Source organism: Mobula birostris, chromosome 6, assembly GCF_030028105.1.
Source record: "Mobula birostris isolate sMobBir1 chromosome 6, sMobBir1.hap1, whole genome shotgun sequence".
Lineage (NCBI taxonomy): Eukaryota > Metazoa > Chordata > Chondrichthyes > Myliobatiformes > Myliobatidae > Mobula > Mobula birostris.
Window position 1 is genome coordinate 34,322,098 of NC_092375.1, and position 24,262 is coordinate 34,346,359.

Sequence of the window (24,262 nt, forward strand, 5' to 3'; positions counted from 1 at the left end):
GGGGGGGGAGCGGTGGTTGTTAATCACGACCGGAATATAGGTGATAAGTCAATAGCATCATAACATTTTAAGTAACGTTTCGATATTAAACACACAGCGCATATTTTCCACGTATGAACATATAAAATCATTGCAACACACCAATATTGCTGAATCAGTACGAGCCCTGGGCTTGTTTTCCTGCAACAAGACGGCCCCATCGAGGGGTGAGGGGAGACAGCGATACTCGAAGGGGGTTCCTTATGTCCAGTCTATTCCACAATTTAGTTTTCGTTGCATTCATTGCAGAAAACTCCGCTTCGCAGCGATATGATGTTGGAAATGGAAGCAACGTTTTCAGTGCTTTCGTGGCTATCTCAGGATATTTAGCCTTGACTTTGATCCAGAATGCCGGCAGAGATGTTATGTCAAACAAACTTTTCAGCCCGCCGTCATTTATAAGCTCGAGGAGTCGATCTTCTTCCCGCGATGACATGGATGACGCGCGCGTAATGATCTTGCGTGCGTTCAACAGTGCTTGACAGGAAATGAGGAGAGGTGCAAATGACTCATATCGTTACATATCGCCAAATCATATTGTTTCCTCACGGCCCGGTGGTTGGGGACCACTCTCAGCACAAAGAGAGACCAACCAGGATGCTCGCTCTCCCTCTCAAAAAAAATCTATTTCCGGGATATTGTATATAATTTCCGGGCATCAGGGAGCCACTATCGATATACGGGAGACTCCCGGATCTTCCGGGAGAGGTGGGATGTCTGCTATAATACTAATTAATACTGCCAATAAAATGCCATTGCTTGTTGCTAAAAGAACTTAGCACTATAAGGAGGTATACATAAGTTATATTGAGAATTAATGAGAACTGTAATGTGTAGAGCAGGGGTTCCTGAACTGTTTTTAATCAAAGGTAGCCTTTTCGTATTCCATTTTCCTTGCAAATTACATTCCCAGAATTGCACAAGTTGGAAAATGATCTAGTTTGCCCTCAACTTGTTCTTCACTAACCCCTTCACCTTCCTTTTGCCTGATACTTGATGTGACCATATATATACCGAGTCAAGATTGCACAAAAGAGCAAACTTTCGTAGACACTGGCCCGCCCTTTATAATCATGAATGTGTTAATTTCGGTCCACATTGTTCAAGCAACGGTAATTGAGCCCACTGAGTCACTGTGGTAGAGCACATTACTGTACAGTTCATTCATGTCTTCTGGATAATTTGGGGATTAACCAATTGAATACACGAGAACATATACAATTTAGCACTGGCATCGTGAATTTCCAGTGGCCAGCGATGAATACTGTGGTTTTGCCTTGTTCATCGATCCAATAAGGCTATCAATCAGCCTGGCACTTTTCTGTCATGACTCCTGTCACAGTAATAGCACTTCAAATGAGAAGGCCTTGGCGAGCAGGATCAAGGAAAACCCCAAGGCATTCTACAAGAATGTGAAGAGAAAGAGGATAAGACGTGAGAGAATAGGACCAATCAAGTGTGACAGTGGAAAAGTGTATGGAACCGGAGGAGATAGCAGAGGTACTTAATGAATACTTTGCTTCAGTATTCACTACGGAAAAGGATCTTGGCGATTGTAGGGATGACTTATAGTGGACTGAAAAGCTTGAGCTTATTAAAAGCTTGAGATATTAAGGAAGAGGATGTGCTGGCGCTTTTGGAAAGCATCAAGTTGGATAAGTCACTGGGACCAGTCGAGATGTACCCCAGGCTACTGTAGGAGGTGAGGGAGGAGAGGGAGGAGATTTCTGAGCCTCTGGTGTTTTGCATCATCAATGGGGATGGGAGAGGTTCTGGAGGATTGGAGGGTTGTGGATGTTGTTTCCTTATTCAAGAAAGGGAGTAGAGATAGCCCAGGAAATTATAGACCAGTGAGTCTTACTTCAATGGTTGGTAAGTTGATGGAGAAGATCCTGAGGCAGGATTTGTGAATATTTGGACAGGCATAATATGATTAGGAATAGTCAGCATGGCTTTGTCAAGGGCAGGTCGTGCTTTACGAGCCGGATTGAATTTTTTTGAGGATGTGACTAAACACATTGATGAAGGTAGGTGTAGTGTATATGGATTTCAGCAAGGCATTTGATAAGGTACCCCATGCAAGGCTTATTGAGAAAGTAAGGAGGCGTGGGTTCCAAGGGGACATTGCTTTGTGTATCCAGAACTGGCTTGCCCACAGAAGGCAAAGAGCGGTTGTAGATGGGTCATATTCTGCATGGAGGTCGGTGACCAGTGGTGTGCCTCAGGGATCTGTTCTGGAACCCCTTCTCTTCGTGATTCTTATAAATGACCTGGATGAGGAAGGGAGGGATGAGTTAATAAGTTTGCTGATGACATGAAGGTTGGGGGTGTTGTGGATAGTGTGGAGGCCTGACAGAGGTTACAGCAGGACATTGATAGGATGCAAAACTGGGCTGAGAAGTGGCAGATGCAGTTCAACACAGATAAGTGCGAGGTGGTAGGTCAACTATGATGGCAGAATATAGCATTAATGGTAAGACTCCTGGCAGTATGGAGGATCAGAGGGATCTTGGGGTCCGAGTCTATGGAACACTCAAAGCTGCTACACAGGTTGACTCTGTGGTTAAGAAGGCATACAGTGCAATGGGCTTCATCAATTGTGGGATTGAGTTTAAGAGCCAAGAAGTAATGTTGCAGCTATATAGGACCCTGGTCAGTCCCCACTTGGAATACTGTGCTCAGTTCTGATTACCTCACTACAGGAAGGATGTGGGAACCATAGAAGGGTGCAGAGGAGACTTACAAGGATGTTGCCTGGATTGGGGGGCATGCCTTATGCGAATAGGTTGAGTGAACTCGGCTTTGCTCCTTGGAATGATGGAGGATGAGAGGTGACCTGATAGAGGTGTATAAGATGAGAGGCATTGATCGTGTGGATAGTCAGAGGCTTTAATACAAATTATTAGAACTAAGACCTGTAAGAGACTAAAGTGCTGTTTCTGGAGATGCTGCCCAATCACAGTGCGTGCAGCATTTTCTAGTTTTTTTTTCAGATTTACAGTTCAGAATCAGATCAGGTTTATTATCACTGATGTCATTAAATTTGATTAGTGGCAGCAGTACAAGACAGAATTTGTTGTTACAAAAATAATGTAAAAGACAAAATGATGTAGTGCTTATGGGTCACTTTGAAATCTAAATAGCTATTTCTGAATCATTGAGCACAACTCTTCGAGCTCCTACATGATGGTAATGAGAAAAGGTACGTCCCGTGTCTTGATGGTCCTTGATGATGGATGTTGCCCTCATTGAGGCATCTTGAAGGTATCATTAGTGGACCTGGTTGTGCCAGTGAGAGTTGGCTGCATCTACAACTCATACCAGCTTCTTTCAATCCTGCAGTGGAGCCTCCATACCAAGCAGTGATGTGACCAGTCAGAACGCTCTCCACAGTACATTAGTAGAAATCTCTTTGGTGACATACAAAATTTTAAGTTCCTAATGATGTAGAGGCAGTGGCATTTTTTTTCATGATTTCATCAATGTTTCAGGCCTGAGATCGATCATCCCAAGATGCTGATGCCCAGGAACTTGGAGCTACTCTCCATTTCCACTACTAACCCCTCAATGAGGACTGATAAGTGTTCTCCCAATTTTCACTCCCTTAAGTCCATCAATTCCTTGAACTTGACAAGGTTCTTCTTGCAGTCCCGCTCAACCATCCACAAAAGCAAATTTATAGATGGTATTTGAGCTATGCCTAGCCTTACAGAGAGCAGAACAATGAACATAGAATCTACAGCACATTACAGGCCCTTCACCCCACAATGTTGTGCTGATCATGTAACCTACTCTAGAAACTACCTAGAATTTCCCTAGTGTATAGCCCTCTATTTTCCTAAGATCCATGTACCTATCTAAGAGGCAACACCTATTGTATCTGCTTCCACCGCCGCCGCCCACTGTACATTCCATGCATCCACCACTGTGAAAAACAATGAGCTAAGTACACATCCTTAAGGTGTAGCTATGCTGGTTGTCAGTAAAATGTTATCACTGACTAGTCTGATGAGGAAGTCAAAGATCCAGCTACAGAGGGAAATATAGCAGCCCAGATTTTGAACCTTGTTGATTAGTACTGAGGGGCTGATAGTGTTGAACGCCAAACAGTAAACCACGTTTTGCTGTATGTGGTTTTTGATTCTTTGGAACTTTTCCTCAAATGCAGTGAAAGCAAGAATCATTGAATATTTTTAAGCTTGTTGACAGACAAGAGTGAAATATTAAACAATGCAGGAGACCACAATTTATTTCATCAGTTTGAAGCCAACTCAGGGGAGCAATATTGCTAATTCTTCCTTTTCTCACAACAATCTGCTGGAGGAACTGATGGAAATTTGCTCCCATCCTTTCAGTTTCTTATCCAACAGTTACCTTGCATTTTGCCAGTAAGTGTTAAAAGTTAACTTTTTTTTTCTTACAGCCTGTTAACCCATCAGCATCTTTTTGTAACATGGGAAGAAACTGGAGAACCCAGCAACAATGTACATACAAATACAGAGAAGTCCTGGAGATAGTACTCATGGTTGTAATCATGCCACCCTACAGTCAAACCTCTCATGTCCCAAACCCTTTTCTTTTCTATAATGCCACTGGTCTCATTCCTTCTGAACAAGGTAGGGCAATCTTCTCGTTCTCTCGCACATTGCGTGTATTTAGGTAAATAATCCCCCCATATCAACTTGGCACATTAGGCCATTTTTCTCTGAAAGGGGTTTCATGGCTTTCTGTTCTAAAAAGCTGCAAAATTTAGTTGAAATTCATAAAACAACAAAATTCCCTTAACCATTGATCAAGCCAACCATTAAATCCTGATTGCTTTTAAGACATTCCATAAACACAAATAGAATGAGCACTGATTACTTGCCACACACACTCTATCTTTTATACCCCACCAATGATAGCAATTCAATATCGCCAAGCTGAGCAGAAATGATAAAAAAAAAGGGTTTCGGTCCATTTATAAGACTTAAGTCTGCAAAGGACCATCAGCTATATTCCAACCACTGACCATTCTCTCTTTAAAATACATGAAGATACTAAGATATCAGTTAACATGGCCCAATTTCAAAGATGTACACACAAAAGTTAACTTTTGGCTGAATCAGTAAGACCAAAAACACCACTAAAAGTTATTCAGGCTTTATTTTACAACATACAACTGTAGGTTCTTTCAGCGTTTTCCACCAACACGCGGAGCCTGAGACTTCATCGGCTTGGCAAATTTCTGTTTCGGTGCCGTTTTCTGAGCAGCCTAGAAACAAGTGTAGAAGTGGTGAAATGGATACCAATTCTGAAATTTATATTAATATGTTTAGAGTATCAGTAGATCCATTATTCCACATAAACGACCCCCCCAAAGCTATCGATTTTTGTCATCTACTTTTCCTGTCAAATTTATGCAATCTTCCTCATCTACTCAAGCAGCTCATGGATTCTACTCACTCTGGGAAAGCCTCTTTCAAATTTGCCACTGTTATTTACACTATCAGTAACCCAGTTACATTTCCTACATCAGGTTATAGTACGAGAGAAATAATCTCGCACATCTATGCTGTCAAGGTCAAGACTGGTTGCCTCTTTTACTCTCCTGGACAGAGTACCCTAGCTTTCTCAAAATTTACTGATACAGCACCAATTTGGTATCTTCACTGCAAAATCATTTTCACTTTCTTCAGTCCCACCAATTTTCTAATCCAAGAATCATTTAAACGAATGTGGTTGCACGAAACTGCTTGCATAAAAAAATCTCACCTTTAGTAAAAATATTACTACACTACTAAATTTTAATGTGATTCCAGATTTTCATTCTTCCATCCCATAAAAAAGCAACTTGCATAATTGTTTCATCATATTCTTACTACTAAATCATATATCTCAATTACATTGCCATTTCTCCAAAGATTATTAATGTCCTGTTGTCGCAGTCCTTTATATAACTAGCACCTTCACAATTAGAAAACAATAAGAATTTCATACCTTGGCCGTAGGTGCGCTGACTTTCTTTGTTGCAGCTTTGGCTTTCTTTGCCTCCTTGGCAGCTCTGTTATCAAAATAAAAATGCAAGAAGCTTCAGTAATGTTTTTCATTTAATTTCTCCCTATTCCCCCCAATCAATTTTTTTCCTCTACTACCTTGTGTCTGTAATCAGAGGATTAACTTTAAATGTTTATTCTTCATAGATGATAGATACTTCTCAATCTGATGTGCAATGATTTTCTTTTACTCTAACATTGCCGACACTTTATCCACGAATACCCAGCACGAAGCCTTGCTCCTCTTTTTGGCAAGCTACCTTCATTTGTTTTCCTTCTCACCTTCTGCCAGAATGCTTTCACCTGCATATTATCTCCTGTCAGCAACAGACCTGGGTTGTTTCACACACGCAACTGAAATTCCATTCGTCAGATCTTAGATTCACCTTTCACTTCAGATGTCTCCTATTCTGCAATCTTAAATGTTCCTCATCACATCCTTAAGATTTATGTTCAGTGACTTACATCATTTCATCTGCAATAAATTACTCAGCAGCATAAAATCACCTCAAAATTATCTCCTGCAATCCTATATCGACGGAGGATGAGAGGTGACCTGATAGAGGTGTACAAGATAAAGACTGTGTGGATAGTCAGAGGCTTTTCCCCAGGGCTGAAATGGGTAGCACAAGAGGGCATAGTTTTAAGATGCTTGGAAGTAGGTACAGAAGAGATGTCAGGGTTAAGTTATTTTTTACGCAGAGAGAGTGGCGAGTGCGTGGAATGGGTTGCCAGTGGCGGAGGCGGAAACGATAGGGTGTTTTAAGACCGGTCTCTAACCACCGGGCCGCAAAGCATGTGCTACTGGGCCGCAAGGAAACGATATGACCACTGTTGAGCTTGAATGCACGCGAGGTCATTACGCACACGTCATCCATATCAGCGCGAGCTTTCAAATGAGGACGGGCTGAAAAGTATGTTTGACATAACATCTCTGCCGACATTCTGGATCAAAGTCAAGGCTAAATATCCTGAGATAGCCATGAAAGCACTGAAAACGTTGCTTCCATTTCCAACATATCTCTGCAATGAAAACTAAATTGCAGAATAGACTGGACATTAGGAACCTCATTCGAATATTGCTGTCTCCCCTCACCCCTCGATAGGACCGCCTTGTTGCAGGAAAACAAGCCCAGGGCTCCCACTGATTCAGCGATATTGGTGTGTTGCAATGATTTTATATGTTCATACGGGGAAAATATGTGCTGTATGTTTAATATCCAAACCTTATTTAAAATGTTATGATGCTATTGACTTATAAGTGACTTATATAACCATATAACAATTACAGCATGGAAACAGGCCATCTCTGCCCTTCTAGTCCGTGCCGAATGCTACTCTCATCTCGTCCCACCGACCTGCACTCAGCCCATAACCCTCCATTCCTTTTCTGTCCATATACCTATACAATTTTTCTTTAAATGATATCGAACCTGCCTCTACCACTTCTACTGGAAGTTCGTTCAACACTTACTTCAAGCTCCCCTGTCCTCCCGATAATTGACTTATCATTCTATTCATGCCAGGAAAATATGCGCTGCGTTTAATATTAAATTCGTTAGATAATCCCTTTTAGAAACGAAATTGAGCACATTAGCCACTTATCATCTATATTCCGGTCGTGATTAACACCCCCCCGGAACAGAATTGCCAAAAACGATTTGCAGAAAAAAAAAATCGGCACGTACACACATGTGCACTGGTGCCCATGCAAGGCTTCATGGTCATTGTAGTTTTTCTTGGGGTAAATATAACGTATTTGACTGCTACTCTTGTCCATTGGCAACTCTACCCCCCCCCCCCCCCCAGGTCGGACGGTCCGCAAGAATATTGTAAATATTAAACCGGTCCGCAGTGCAAAAAAGGTTGGGGACCCCTGGATGGATACATGGAGCTTAGAAAAATAGAGGGCTTTGGGTAAGCCTAGGTAGTTCTAAGGTAAGGAGATGTTTGGCACAACTTTGTGGGCCAAAGGGCCTGTATTGTACTGTAGGTTTTCTATGTTTCTCTATCCTAATTCATGTCATCAGATATTTCAACAAAGCATTCTATGGTAACTAGAATTGTAACCTGCAACAATTCTTAGGTACTACAGAAGCTTTGTCAGCAAATCCTTCCTTCTGGTCTTGCCCTTTATGGTTCACTTTTTGGACCCCAGAGGGCTAAAATAAAGACTGCAACTTCATTCTCTATGTATTAAGTGTTGCATCTTTGGCCAAGGGCATCCCACTTCCAACCCTCAGATGACCATTTTATCATATTAAATTTAAACATCACTCTTGATCATTTCAATGCAAATGACATTTACCATACACTGAACATTCTTCCTCTCACTTTTACGATCCAATCTTTCCTGACTCCATTGTTTGCCAAATCAGGCTCTTGCTTGTAGATTGAATGCAAACTTGCCAGCACTTCCTTCTATCTCCCCATATCGTAAACTCACCAAACACCATGCCCATCTCTCCAAAGTGGTCCCAACTTTTTAAAGATCATTCATCTACAAAACCCTCAATGCCATTCCCTTTAATTCAACAAGATACTTACTTCCTGTTCATAATCACAGATCAGTTTTGCCCTGGCGGTGATATTGTTCAGATAGTTTTGGTATAAGCTGTTTTATCCACCTCCTTCTGTTTTACTTGTAATAGATTGTTTCACTTTTCTAACCATTCACCCACTGTACATGACCCCACATCCTTACTCTCGAGACCTACTCCCAGATCTGAAGACCACACAAAGGTGGCTTTATTGTCCTATTCTCCATAACTTGGCTGAACTTGCTGTTATATTTGACCTCTCTAAATGAGAGCATGACCACCCTCTCCTCACTGCTACCATCAAGGTGGTATAGGAGCATCAGGGCCCATACCACCAGGTTCAGGAACAGCTATTACCCCTCAACCATCAGACTTTTGAACCAGTGGGGATAACTTCACTCAATTTCACTTGTCCTATTCCTGCAACCTATGGACTCACTTTCAAGGACCCTTCATATGTTAGAAACCATAGAAACTACAGCACAGAAACAGGCCTTTTGGCCCTTCTTGGCTGTGCCGTACCATTTTCTGCCTAGTCCCACTGACCTGCACACGGACCATATCCCTCCATACACCTCCCATCCATGTATCTGTCCAATTTATTCTTAAATGTTAAAAAAGAACCCGCATTTACCATCTCCTCTGGCAGCTCATTCCACACTCCCACCACTCTCTGTGTGAAGAAGTCCCCCCTAATGTTCCCTTTAAACTTTTCCCCCCTCACCCTTAACCCATGTCCTCTGGTTTTTTTCTCCCCTTGCCTCAGTGGAAAAAGCCTGCTTGCATTCACTCTATCCATACCCATCATAATTTTATATACCTCTGTCAAATCTCCCCTCATTCTTCTACGCTCCAGGGAATAAAGTCCTAACCTATTCAACCTTTCTCTGTAACTGAGTTTCTCAAGTCCCGGCAACATCCTTGTAAACCTTCTCTGCACTCTTTCAACCTTATTTATATCCTTCCTGTAATTTGGTGACCAAAACTGAACACAATACTCCAGATTCAGCCTCACCAATGCCTTATACAACCTCATAACATTCCAGCTCTTATACTCAATACTTTGATTAATAAAGGCCAATGTACCAAAAGCTCTCTTTACGACCCTATCTACCTGTGACGACACTTTTAGGGAATTTTGTATCTGTATTCCCAGATCCCTCTGTTCCACTGCACTCCTCAGTGCCTTACCATTAACCCTGTATGTTCTACCTTGGTTTGTCCTTCCGACGTGCAATACCTCACACTTGTCTGTATTAAACTCCATCTGCCATTTTTCAGCCCATTTTTCCAGCTGGTCCAAGTCCCTCTGCAGTCTCTGAAAACCTTCCTCACTGTCTACTACATCTCCAATCTTTGTATCATCAGCAAATTTGCTGATCCAATTTACCACATTATCATCCAGATCATTGATATGGATGACAAATAACAATGGACCCAGCACTGATCCCTGTGGCACATCACTAGTCACAGGCCTCCACTCAGAGAAGCAATTCTCTACCACCACTCTCTGGCTTCTTCCATCGAGCCAATGTCTAATCCAATTTACCACCTCTCCATGTATACCTAGCGACTGAATATTCCTAATTAACCTCCCATGCGGGACCTTGTCAAAGGCCTTAGTGAAGTCCATGTAGACAATATCCACTGCCTTCCCTTCATCCACTTTCCTGGTAACCTCCTCGAAAAACTCCAATAGATTGGTCAAACATGACCTACCACGCACAAAGCCATGTTGACTCTCCCTAATAAGTCCTTGTCTATCCAAATGCTTGTAGATTCTGTCTCTTAGTACTCCCTCCAATAACTTACCTACTACCGACGTTAAACTTACTGGCCTATAATTTCCCGGATTACTTTTCGATCCTTTTTTTAAACAACGGAACAACATGAGCCACTCTCCAATCCTCTGGCACCTCACCTGTAGACAGCGACATTTTAAATATTTCAGCCAGGGCCCCTGCAATTTCAACACTAGTCTCATTCAAGGTCCGAGGGAACACCCTGTCAGGTCCCGGGGATTTATCCACTTTAATTTTCCTCAAGACAGCAAGGACCTCCTCCTTTTCAATCTGTACAGTTTCCATGATCTCACTACTTGTTTCCCTTAATTCCATACACTTCATACCAGTTTCCTTAGTAAATACAGACGCAAAAAACCTATTTAAGATCTCCCCCATTTCCTTTGGTTCCGCACATAGCCCACCACTCTGATCTTCAAGAGGACCAATTTTATCCCTTACAATCCTTTTGCTCTTAATATACCTGTAAAAGCTCTTTGGATTATCCTTCACTTTGACTGCCAAGGCAACCTCATGTCTTCTTTTAGCCCTCCTGATTTCTTTAAGTATTTTCTTGCACTTCTTATACTCCTCAAGCACCTGATTTACTCCCTGTTTCCTATACATTTCATACAACTCCCTCTTCTTCTTTATCAGAGTTGCAATATCCCTTGAGAACCAAGGTTCCTTATTCCTATTCAATTTGCCTTTAATCCTGACAGGAACATACAAACTCTGCACTCTCAAAATTTCCCCTTTGAAGGCTTCCCACCTACCAATCACATCTTTGCCAGAGAACAAACTGTCCCAATCCATGCTTTTTAGATCCTTTCTCATTTCTTCAAATTTGGCCTTCTTCCAGTTCAGAACCTCAACCCTAGGACCAGATCTATCCTTGTCCATGATTAAATTGAAACTAATGGTGTTATGATCACTGGAACCAAAGTGCTCCCCTACACAGACTTCTGTCACTTGCCCTAATTCGTTTCCTAACAGGAGATCCAATATTGCATCCCCTCTAGTTGGTCCCTCTATATATTGATTTAGAAAACTTTCCTGAACACATTTTACAAACTCTAAACCATCTAGACCCCTAACAGTATGGAAGTCCCAATCAATGTATGGAAAATTAAAATCCCCTACCACCACAACTTTGTTTCCTGCTATCTCTCTGCAGATTTGCTCTTCCAAGTCTTGTTGACTATTGGGTGGTCTGAAATACAATCCCACTAATGTGGCCATACCTTTCCTGTTTCTCAGCTCCATCCATAAGGACTCAGTAGAGAAGCCCTCTAATCTGTCCTGCCTGAGCACTGCTGTAATATTTTCCCTAACAAGCAATGCTAACCCCCCACCTTTCATTCCTCTGCCTCGATCACTTCCGAAACATCGGAACCCTGGAATATTAAGCTGCCAGTCCTGTCCTTCCTGTAGCCAAGTTTCACTAATTGCTATAACATCATAATTTCACATGTCAATCCACGCCCTCAACTCATCTGCCTTCCCTGCAATACTCCTAGCATTGAAATATATACACCTCAGAAGATTTTTACCACCACTCACAACCTTTCTATCAGCAGATTTGCTTAAACTTTCAACATCATTTATTTTCACCCCAGCCACACTGTCAGCTCTGGCACTCTGGTTCCCATCCCCCTGCAAATCTAGTTTAAAGCTTCCCCAATAGCATTAACAAACCTCCCTGAAAGGATATTGGTCCCCCTGTAGTTCAAGTGTAACCCGTCTCTCTTGTACAGGTCTCACCTGCCCCAGAGGAGGTCCCAATGATCCTGAAATCTGAAACCCTGCCCCCTACACCAGTTCCTCAGCCACTTGTTCCTCCTCCAGAGCATCCTATTCCTACCCTCACTGGCACCTAGCACAGGTAGCAATCCTGAGATTACCACCCTTGAGGTCTTGCTTTTCAACTTCCTACCAAGCTCTCTATACTCACTGTCCAGGACCTCTTCACTCTTCCTTGCTATGTCATTGGTACCGATGTGCACCACGACATCTGGCTGGTCACCCTCCCACTTCAGAATGTCATGCAATCAATCAGAGACATCCTTGACCCTGGCAGCTGGGAGGCAACAAACCATCCTGGGTTCTCTGTCACGACCACAGAACCTCCCATCTGCACCTCTAACTATCGAGTCCCCTATCACTACCGCTCTCCTCTTTTCCCCCCCTCCCTTCTGCACTGCAGAGCCAGACTCAGTGCCAGAGATCGGGCTACTGCAGCTAGTCCCAGGTAAGTCACCCCCCCCCCCCAACAGTATCCAATGCAATATACTTGTTGTTGAGGGGAATGGCCACAGGGGAACCCTGCTCTGCCTGCCCTTTCCCCTTCCCTCACCTGACAGTGACCCAATTTCCTGTCCTCTGCTCCTTCGGCGTAACTACCTCCCTGTAGCTACTATCTATAATATCCTTATTCTCCCGAGATCTGCAGGTCATCCAGCTCCTGCTCCAGTTCCCTAATGCGGTTTGTCAGGAGCTGCAGTTGGATGCACTTCTTGCAGGTGTCGTTGTCAGGGACACTGGAGGGCTCCCTGACTTCCCACATCCTGCAAGAGGAGCATTCCAACATCCTGCCTGGTATTCTCTCTGCTCTAAACTATCTAAACAAAAAAAAACTTACCAGAACCTACCCTGGCCTCTACCTGTTCTCGCCGAAGCCTGTTTGAGCCAAAGCCGCCCCACTCTGACTCAGTCCACTCTGATGATGGCCGCTGTATATGGTGGTCTGCTTTTTAAACCGTGGCGCGCTACGTCACGCGCCTGCGCAGTGCAAACCCTGCTCCCCGAGCAGTGTTTAGGAAAAAAAAACAACTTTTTCTACCCGATTTCTTCCACTCTTTCTCAGCTGCATGCTTCGACTGAAACAAGAACCGTTGAAAATTTCTCTTTTTAAACCTTGGCGCGCTACATCACGTGCCTGCGCAGTGCAGACCCTTCTCCCCGAGAAGTGTTTAGGAAAAAAAAAACGACTTTTTCTATAAATGTTCTCAATATTTATTGCATATTTATGTATTTTTTCTCTTTCGTATTTCCAGTTTGTTGCCTTTTGCTCATTGGTTGTTTTGTCTACCCTGCTGGGCATGATCTATCACTGATTCTATTATAGTTCTTGAATTTATGGAGTATGCCCACTAGAAAACAAATCTCAGGTGACATATGTACTTTGTTAATAAACTGACTTTGAAGTTTGAATGATCCTACTGGGAATACTATGGGAATCCATTTGAACCAGAGCCAAGCTCCATGCAGGTACTTTTCTTTTCTGGTTCAATACACTATTCAATCTGAAAAATTTCATCAACTTTGCTTTCAATTCCACCCTTTCCTAAACTAGTTTTGATTTTTGCTGATTGGGGTCGATCAATATGTCCTAAAGCCCAGTAATCTTGGCTGAACTTATGTGCTTGAAAAAGGTCCCATCCTTTTTTCTAGTTGCTTTATCCCAGTCACTTCTGCAAAATACCAATAATCTTCCTTAATCATGCTTGAATAAAAGAAATTAAAATATGATAAGATCTTGTCCTTAACTTTGGTTGCTGCCCAACCTGAAAGACCCTTTTATATTCCAATGGAGGCAAACAAAATCACCCACCAATACATTCAGTACCCACCTGATTGCTTGTTCTCGTTGAGCTTTGCGCACTTCAGGCTTCTGATTCCTTTTGGCCATTATCTCAGCCAGAGAAGCACCCGTGATAGCTCTTTGAAACTTCACTGCACGACGAGAGCGCTTTTTCTGTATCTCTTCCTGAAAAAGAAAACGTTTTTAGCCTCATTTCAAGTTGTTAATCGAGCCATTTTGATTACAAGATACCTATATCTTGCATTTCTTAAACATCCTCTCAGCATGTTATAGAAACATACAAAGTCATAATCCTACATTTTACAATTAGGCCTAAAACCAACCCAGGATTCATAATTATAAGGAGCTTGTAGGATTTTACAAGGTGCTTAATCAGCCGCGTCATAGTATGTTATAATGGCAAGGTGTCACTATACAAGGAGTTCTTCATTTTTTTTCACTATTGAACCGAGAAAGGTGTTGGGCCATAAACTATCAAATTAGCCTCTGGAAGAGGCAGGTTTCTTCTGGGTGTTTTTTCTAAGACTTAATAGTTATTTGCAAATTAAAATATCAATAGCCAATTCAGTGAGAATTATGCATCTTATTAAAAGAACAAATTGACAACAAAAGATAGAAAAAAATTAAGGACCAATAATTTACAGGTCACACAAAAAACTAATAGTATAACTACCAAGTAAAATTCAACCTATACAGGATTTGTGGAGGTGATACTTTAAAGATAAAATACCCCAACTACACCTTTCTGAGAACACTAAAAATCATGGTATATTCAAGCCGGCAGCATCCATCACCAAGGACCCTCAACATCCAAGACATGTCGGGTACAGGAGCCCAAAGAAACACACTCAATGATTCAGAAGCTTCTTCCCATCTACTCCCAGATTTCTGAACGGTCCATGAACTCAATACTACCGTTTTAAAGAAAAATTTGCATTGTACTGTTACTGCAAAATAGATTTAATGTCGTAAGTAGTGAAATCTGAATCTGATTTTCCAAGACCCAACCAAACGATAATCCAAACTTTGGTTTTTACTTGATTTATTGTCTCTGAGCACATCCTACCAGAACAAATGTTATAATTTTAGCTGATAAAACTGGACACCTAATTTAATCCAAAAATTGCTGAGAGGTAGTTGCAGTCTCCAAACAATGAAGTGTCACTTACAGACTGGCCCTTTTTGTGTTTGCGCCTGTACAACACAGTCCAGTTGATTTGTCGAGGGTTTCTCTTGGACAGAAATGCAGATTCGCATTTTGAGTTCAGAAACTGGAAAACCTATGAATTGGGGGGAAAAAACAAAACATTATTGACTTTGCCCAGATAGATCCAACTAAGCCAGCAATTATTTTTTAAAGCAGTATATCTGTTTTCAAGAGTGAATTCATTAACTGTTTTATTTGCACAGCTCCTTCAACACAGAAAAAAATGTAGCAAGGGTATAACCAGAGATTCAAAGGTAGATACAAGAACATAAGAAATAGCAGTAGGCCACCTGGCCCATCAAGCCTGAGCTGCCATTCAATAAGATCCTGGCTGTAGTCTCAGCTCCACCTACCCACCTTTCCCCCATAACCCCCAATTGCTCTGCTGTGCAAAAATCTATAACTGTGCATAAAATATGTTTAATGAAGTAGTATCTATTGCCTCCCTCAGCAGAGAATTCCAGAGTCACAGCTCTCCAAGAAAAGCAATTCTTCACCTCCAACCCAATTGTATTCCCCTGAATCCTGAGACTATGTTCCTTGGTTCTAGTCTCACTTGTCAATAGAAATAAACTTCCCTGCCTCCATCTCATCTACCCCTTTCATAATTATATATTTATTTCTATAAGATCCCTTCTCATTGTATAGAATTCCAGACAGCAGTCTTAGGTGACTCATAGGCTAACCGTACAATCTCCACAATTGACCTGGTGAACCTCCTCCACACTATCTCCAAAGCCAGTGATCTTTCCTCACTTAAGACCAGAACTGCACGCAGTACTCCAGGTGCAGCCTAACCAGTACCCTGTACAGTTACAGCATTACGCCCCTCTTAAATTCAACCCCTCCAGAAATGAAGGCCAATTTGCCATTTTCCTTCCTCATATCCTGTTGTTCCTACAAACCAACTCTTTGTGATTCATGCAGAAGCAATCCTAACCCCCTCTGCACAACAGCACGCTGCAATCTTTCACCATTAAATAATGTTGAAATCCTCGCAGACCTGGACTACACATCAGTATTCTGATAGTAAACAGTTACAATAACAATACCATTTAGAAAGGATGCTATTCTTCAATTGTTTTAAAAGATTATTACTAATTTTTTGAACAGGTTTTCTAAAACGCTTCATTTACATTTCAATCTGCCTACTATACATTTAACAATTAAAACAGTGAATACATGTAAATAAGCAACAGAATTTATGCTTCTTCCTTAATAAAGTCCAATAATTATTGCCACCAATTCATTTAATGATGACCCATTGCTCAAAATTACCATGGCATGTGAGAGAATTTTTTAAAAAAAATTATTGCCAAGTGGACACACATTCAAAAAGATTCGCCACCCTTGCTTGTGTCCACCCACTTCCTGTGTCCCTCATCTCTGCACCCACCTCCCTAACTTGCATTCCTCCCCATATCTGTGACTCTGCCCCTCCTTGTCTGTGACAACAGTAATGACATCTATCTCCCACAGAGAGGGTATTCCACTCTGACTGAGGAGAATGATTCTTTAATTAATGCAATACATGCAAATGTTGAAAATATATGCGACTATTCAGGGAAAACTGTTAAGTGCGGAGGAAGCTTCATTCTGTTGCCCAACACTGGAGTTTGTGATAGGATGGTACAGAAGGAGATTCAATGTGTGATTAACACTCTCTTTGCCACTTTCTAAAACACCTCTATATCTGCCTCCACCACCACCCCTGCCAGTGCATTCCAGACACCCACTGCTCTCGTAAAATAAACTTGCCTCACTCATCATCTTTAAAATTTTCCTTACTCACTTTAAAACTCTGCCTTCTAGAATATAAAAAACAAGAAACTGGGGGCCAGATTTTTTCTGAATGGGCTACAAGTTTACAGTTTTAATGAAACATTACCAATATATATATATTAAAAATAATTTAAACACAAGAGGCAGGAAGTCCAAAGCAATACATACAAAATGCTGGAGGGACTCAGGCCAGGCAACATCTATGGAAAAGAGTAAGCAGTCGACATTTCAAGCCTAGGTCCTTCAGGATTGGAAAGGAAGAGGGAAGGCACCAGAATTAAAAAGCTGGGAAGAGGGGAAGGAGGATAGGTGAGTTCAGGTGGGTGGGAAATATATGTAATTGGAGCGAACCCTGAATGAAATTCATGGGAAAATAAGCTATATGATGCAAATGAGGCAGAAAAATTGCAATGCCATATCACACAAAGGCTATTGCTGTTTTCCATGGAAAACTCAAACTTTTCAGCAACAATACCGGACGCAGCAAGTTAATGCAATTTCTTGCACTGGTGACTCTTTATTGAGCTCCATAGTGATATGACAGCTCAAGCAAAATTCAAAACGCAGCAAGCAAATTTTTGGATAACTAGTGATATTCGATATTATTTTCCACAGCTCAGGGAGAAAGCAAAGTTGTTTTAAATTGGATTTCCCACCTCTTAGCTTAGTTGAATGTGGTTTTAGTCAAGCTCTTCATCCATGATCAAAAAAACCATTTTGATGTTGTGAAAAGAGGTGACCTTTAACTAAGTTGCAACCAGATATTCAAAAACTCACTAGTTTGCATCAGTCATCAGGATCTCACTAGATACCCCAAATAACAATATTAAGCGCCTTTTCGTCGTTGGTTGGAAGAGTATTAGATATCATAAAGTATCATATTCAGAGCTCTGAAATTTTTTATTTTCCCATATACACCTGTAATATAATTTAACATATAATACCTATAATCTGTTAAAATGTAAATAATGACTGCTATAGTAGGATAATTGGTACAGTTAACCAAATAAAGACTTTAGCAACCAACAGAGACTATGGAGGGTGGAGGCTACAGAAGAAAGTCACAAATGGGCCAGAAGCAGAAAAAAGTTGAGATCCACTAGTCTACTGTACATTTGTCTCTCATAAACTTATAAGCTCCATCACATGAGGAATTCTTCAGATGCTGGAAATTCAAGCAATACACATCAAAGTTGTTGGTGAACGCAGCAAGCCAGGCAACATCTCTAGGAAGAGGTACAGTCGACGTTTCGGGCCAAGACTCTTCGTCAGGACGAAGGGTCTTGGCCCGAAACGTCAACTGTACCTCTTCCTAGAGATGCTGCCTAGCCTGCTGCGTTCACCAGCAACTTTGATGCATGAAGCTCCATCACATCTCCTTTCAGCCTCTGCCACTCCAGCAAAAGCCCAAGTTTGTCCAATCTAGTCCATCCTCGTTAATCCCTTCTGCCCCACACCCTTCCTGTAATGGGGTGACCAGAACTGCACACAATAATGCAGCCTGTCTGGAGTTTTATACAACAGCAACGTGAATTTCTAGCTCTTAGACTTAATGCCTTGACCAAAGGCATGTATGCCTTTATTGCCATGTCTACTCATGCAGTCACCTTCAGGAAGCTGTGGACTTGGGCCCAAAGATTCCCCCCCCCCCCCCGCCCCTGGTACCTTGATGTTTTATAAAGCCGCAGCACAACCTTCTGACTTGGACTCAGTAGTGCCTCAACCAGGAAAGGCAAGCATGCCTTTATCACTCACCCTCCTCACCTTCCTGACAGTCCAACACGGGAGATATCTTCATGAAACAAGCCATTCATACCATCAATTAGTGTCTCAGTTGCATTTCAACACAGCCTCTGGTGAATCACTTCACAAAATAAGCCAATAAAATGAAAAGTAATGTTCATAAAAAGCAGCCCTGAACACCTGGAGGGAAAGAGGGCGCGCGCACACAGTAATTCTACTGAACCTGCAGATTTGAGGACACCACAAATGGTGGAGCGCAAACTTGAGGTGTTGGACTGAAAATGATTAAGTCACTGAGTGGAGGCCATGGAGAGATGCACACACAAGGGTGAGAGATTTTAATATTAACAGATTGCTTAAAAAATTTTTGGATGACTTCAAGTTTCTGTAGAGTGAGGAAGGTGAGTCAAGGGTGCTTTAGAATAATTCTGACGAAGAACAAACAATACACAGGGATGTGCATCAAATAAGCTGAGCCAAGCCTGGGTGATCTAATCATTAGGTTTAAATGGAAGTCAATAGAGTTAGCGTGGTTAGAAGGCACAAAAATCTTGAGGATCAAATATAAGTGAACAATTATTTTAATATCCTCTTACCAGGAATTTTATCTTTCATTGATTCCACTGTATTTCTTTGTATCTTACTGTGAAGACCCAAAGAAAATGAATCTTGGGGTAGTACTGTATATAGTGACATATACATACTTTGATAATAAATTTGAACTATGAATTCTGTACTTGGTGCCATTCTTTCCATGTCCCCGAAAATCACAAGTGACACTCACTAGATATTTATTCACACATTTCAGGTTCTCTGCTCTTTCACCAGATTACTGATCAAGATTTGGCAAAATTAAGTGCTTTACCTCTTCCTAGTCAGGGATTTGTGGACAACACCCATAAGCAACAATACAGACCAGAGGTGAAATCTAGAATCCTGTATACTAAATCATCTCCAAGAATTATAAGAACCAAACCTCATTTATAACAAAATATTAAGGAAATGCCATTGGTTTCCATCTCAACCACAGCAAAATCCTAATAAATGTACATGTGTGTATCACTGGTTAAACCCTTCACCCCCATTGAGCACAACTACACAGGAAAGCAGCATTCATCATCAGGGACCTCCAACACCAAGGTTATGCTCTCTTCTGACTGCTGCCATCAGGAAGAAGGGACAAGTACCTCAAGACTCATACCACCAGGTTCAGGAACAGTAACTACCCCTCTTGAACCAGAGGGGCTAACTTCACTCACCCCATCACTGAACTGTTCCCACAACCTATGGACTCACTTTCAAGTCTTCACCTAGTGCTTACTTTATTATTACTATTTCCTTTATTTTTCTATTTGCACAGTTTGTTGCCTTTTGCACACTAGTTGGCACCCTGTAGGTGCGATCTTACTTTAATTCTATTGTGGATATTGGATTGAGAATGTCCACAGGAAACCTAACAATGCAAGATCCAGATAAACGCATTGGGAAAATTTCATCGATACCCGATCTCAAATTATTTACCAAGCGATAAAGAATATAGACGACCTATTGCATTAGAAGCACCCATTTGAACTTTTCCAGTCAGACAAAACCCAGAAAGCAGACTTCAGTAAAATATCTTACTACCAAGTAAAATAAGAAAGATCAGCAAAGTAGGCAGCCAAATAATAAGTTTAAAGTTTAATTAGCTCAATTATATATAGAAATCCGCCAAATTAACGTTAGGGCAGCATCCGATCCAGATGCAAATTTACAATGAAACGTACTAATTAATAGAAATACTTGAAGCTAATCACATACGCTACTGAATCAAATTCATAGATTACAGTTACTAGAAACGAATGTCTATGGGAGAACTCCCAAACCTAATGAAACAGTACAATTTGGGCTATTTCATTACCTTCCCGTCAATCCTGGCATAGCGCTTCCCGTGACCGGGGTAGATCTTATACCCGCTAAAACTGCACAGTTCGACCCTGGGAGAGCAAATAGAATGTTACCATTGTTGTACGCATGGAGTCGACACAAAATATAATTTATTTTAGCGTTATTTTGAAATTAAAACAGCGGATGGAAACCGATTAAAATTCAGCCGAAACTTACTTCATGTCGACAACTAAAATGGCAGCGTAGAGAAAGAAGTGGATTGTGGGTAGGTCGTTATGTGGTCCCGCAAAACCATAAAGCAAATTTTACTTAGAAATTTGATCCTCTCAGATATTTTGGAAAAGAAAGTTGCATTATTTTCTTTGAAAATACAAGGATATTTTTTGTTCGTGTAATTAAAGTAGCCAATCAGCTGATATAGCGGTTGCTTGGCGTTCACCAAGCGGGAAGTTGTGTGATGGCGGTTGGGAAGGAAGAAGCTTTCGAGATGACAGTTAAAGCGTTGGAAAGTAAGTGTTTATTTGAAAACCAATGGACACATTACGCGTTTTTTTGAATTTACAAGACTGTATTTTGTATAGCAGCATAATTTATCTGTTGTTAATTTGAGGTAGTGAGTGGATAACGGTGATGTACGCTTTACTGGCCTAGTATTATGCGTATTGTACCCGTTGGAGTCTGGGTATTGTAGTTGTCTGACTATCCAATTGCTCTGATGTGAAGGGAATGGTGAGAACTCTCTGACTACAGCTACCAGGGGACAACAAGCACAATACTTAAACCACTAATGCAAACTGTTATTTCTTTGATAATTTCGTTATAGACAATGTCGCACGATCGCTATGTTTTTCTTTTGTTTCTTTGTTTGATGCTCTAATTTTTAAGGTGAGTAATGAACGTAAAAACAATGACAGATATAGATATAGATATAGAAAGTGCTGGAATACATCAGCATGTCAGATGATGTAGTAGAAAATTTAACATTTCATTTCTGAGACCGTTCGTCAGAATTGATGATCTGAAACGTTAACTTTGTTTCTCTTTACACAAATGCCGCCCAGTCTATACTTTTAGGTTTATTTTTGGGACTTGCAACATTTACAGATTTTCATTTCAAATTTGGTAGAAAAATATTGATCTTGAAAATCTGAAATAAGAGCAGAAAATGCTGGATATATATACTCAGTAGGTTGGGTGGCATCTGTAAAAAGAGAAACTGAAATTTCAATTTCAGATTGGAGTATAATTACCCCAAAATACATGTATGTTGGAATTAATGTTAGGACTTTTTATGAAACCTTCAGAATCAGACTTATTATCTCTAATTTATGCCATTAAATTTGTTGTTTTGTAATAGTAGTAGTGCAAAGTCATAAAACTATAAATTTCAAAAATAACCAATTTAAACAGCAATAATGTTCATGTTCACAGGCTGTTGAAAAATTGGATGGTGGAGGGGAGGAAGCTGTTCCTAAATTGTTAAGTTGGATCTTCAGGCTCCTGTACCTTGTCCCTGATGGTACAAAAGAGGGCAGGTCCCGGATAGAGAAGGTCCTTAATGATGCATGCCACTTTTTTTGAGGCACCACCTCCTGCCAATGGTTCCCAGTGGTGGGGAGGGTTGTGGCTGTGATGGAGCTGGCTAAGTCAATAACCCTAGCGGTCCCTGGTGATCCTGTGTATTGGAGAATCCATAACAGGATACAACTAGAATGCTCTCCACTAAAAAAAAACTAAAGAAATTTGTAAGCATCATTTGTGATGTATGAAACCCCAGTAAACTAATGAACTAAAGTCCCTGTTTAAACAAAAGCATTAAGAATTTAAAATACAATTCTGTTTAGTAAGCAAATGTTCAAAACAGCAGATGCTGGAAATCTAAAATAAACAGAAAATACTCAGTCACACTGCTTCTATAGGATGACATAAGTCAAAACATTTCAAATCTTTTTAGATTGCATCTTTTCTAGCCTGCAGACTGCAGGACCCTGTGGTAATTGCAGTTGTTCTAACTGGAGAAATGAGTTGCCAGTAGAATGAAGATGAAGTTAAATTATAATATTTTAAAACATTCAATTTTAACTCTGATTCTCAGCAATGTTTTTTTAAAAAAAATTATTTGTCTAGCAATTTTGACTGAGCAATTGAGTAATGAACTGGATCTTCCTGTTTTCTTTGGGATCTCTTAATATCCACCCCTCCCCCCAACAAAATGGAAAACTGGACTTTGATGTCTTCTGAAAGGCAGCATATGCCTGCACTTGAATGTCTGAACTGGGTGAAATGCTGAAACCAAGTAAAATATTGCAATATAATGCAAGCTGTGTTAGTTAATGCAGCGCGGAGTGGGGGGGAGGATATTTAGGAGAAAGCCAAATGTAACGAAACTGTGCTAACCTTCTACTCAGTGTTTTGAAATTCCAATGGTTCAGCATTTGGATCATCAGGTAATAATTGCAGTGCTTCCTGCCAGCTGCCTTAGGCCCCAGTTCCCAGGTTCTCTTTATTAAATTTAATGGATATACTGCAAAATTTATTGTATTGAGTAATATCAAAAAAGCAAGGTAATTAAAAGTGTATTCAGGTATTAACAAAATAAGAACATCTGGTAATCCAGAAAATCTTAAACACAAAATAATCCGCAGATGCTGTGATCAAAGCAACACTTGCAGTACGCTGGATGAACTCAGCAGGTCGGGCAGCATCAGTGGAAATGATGAATCGACGTTTCGGGCCGGAACCCTTCGTCAGGACTGAAGAATGAAGGAGGTGGAAGGATTTGAAGAATGCTTGTAGGTTCAATTGAAAGACCAGTAATTTGAAAGACAAAGGGGTTGGGGAGGGGAAGCATCGACGTCATAGGCAGGAAAACAATGGGTAGTAGAAGAAGGAGGCGGTGCTCCTGTTGCGGCCTCCTCTACATCGGTGAAACCTGACGCAGAATGGGAGGCCGCTTCGTTGAGCACCTCCACTCTGTCCGCCACAACAGACAGGATCTCTCGGTAGCCACCCACTTCAACTCTGCTTCCCATTCCCATTCAGATATGTCCATACATGGCCTCCTCTACTGCCATAATGAGGCTAAACTCAGGTTGGAGGAGCAACACCTCATATACCGTCTAGGTAGTCTCCAGCCCCTTGGTATGAACATAGAATTCTCCAACTTCCGGTAATTCCCTCCCACTCTCTTCCTCTATCCCTATTTCACTCTGCCCCCTCCCCCAGCTGCCTATCACCCCCCTCATAGTTCCGCCTCCTTCTTCTACTACCAACACACATCAAAGTTGCTGGTGAACGCAGCAGGCCAGGCAGCATCTCTAGGAAGAGGTACAGTTGACGTTTCAGGCCGAGACCCTTCGTCACGACTAACTGAAGGAAGAGTTAGTAAGAGATTGAAGCATTTTCAAATCTTTTACTAACTCTTCCTTCAGTTAGTCCTGACGAAGGGTCTCGGCCTGAAACGTCGACTGTACCACTTCCTAGAGATGCTGCCTGGCCTGCTGCTTTCACCAGCAACTTTGATGTGTGTTGCTTGAATTTCCATCATCTGCAGAATTCCTGTTGTTTGCGTTTTTTCTACTACACATTGTTTTCCTGCCTATGATGTCGATGCTTCCCCTCCCCCACCCCTTTGTCTTTCAAAT

The 24,262-nt window shown here is 41.3% G+C and overlaps 2 protein-coding genes across 3 annotated transcripts in view; one reads left to right on the forward strand and one right to left on the reverse strand.

Moving 5' to 3' along the window:
- Positions 1 to 24,262, forward strand: part of cep97 (centrosomal protein 97) — a 92,910-nt gene that overhangs the window by 1,676 nt on the left and 66,972 nt on the right. Inside the window, exon 1 of one of the 2 annotated variants that reach the window (XM_072260192.1) lies at positions 21,064 to 21,127. The exons of the other annotated variant lie outside the window; for it this stretch is intronic. Within the exon in view, the coding sequence (XP_072116293.1) occupies positions 21,076 to 21,127 (52 nt within the window). The 5' untranslated portion in view covers positions 21,064 to 21,075. Of the gene's footprint in view, positions 1 to 21,063; positions 21,128 to 24,262 lie in introns of those variants that run through there. 2 annotated transcript variants of the gene reach the window in all.
- rpl24 (ribosomal protein L24) lies at positions 5,166 to 20,898 on the reverse strand. The gene is made up of 6 exons (XM_072260195.1): positions 20,835 to 20,898; positions 20,632 to 20,707; positions 15,169 to 15,279; positions 14,028 to 14,164; positions 6,019 to 6,082; positions 5,166 to 5,293 (listed from the first exon to the last, which is right to left on the reverse strand). Exons 1-6 carry the CDS (start codon positions 20,837 to 20,839, stop codon positions 5,213 to 5,215), a joined length of 474 nt encoding a protein of 157 aa, XP_072116296.1. The 5' UTR covers positions 20,840 to 20,898; the 3' UTR covers positions 5,166 to 5,212.

Bases quoted from the DNA above. Each gene is read 5' to 3' on its own strand.
- rpl24 (XM_072260195.1), bottom strand. The intron at 15,280-20,631 runs GTAATGAAATAG...CCCAATTCATAG, and splicing joins ATGCCAGGATTGACGGGAAG to GTTTTCCAGTTTCTGAACTC. The intron at 6,083-14,027 runs GTGGGTACTGAA...TTTTGATAACAG, and splicing joins CAACGAGAACAAGCAATCAG to AGCTGCCAAGGAGGCAAAGA.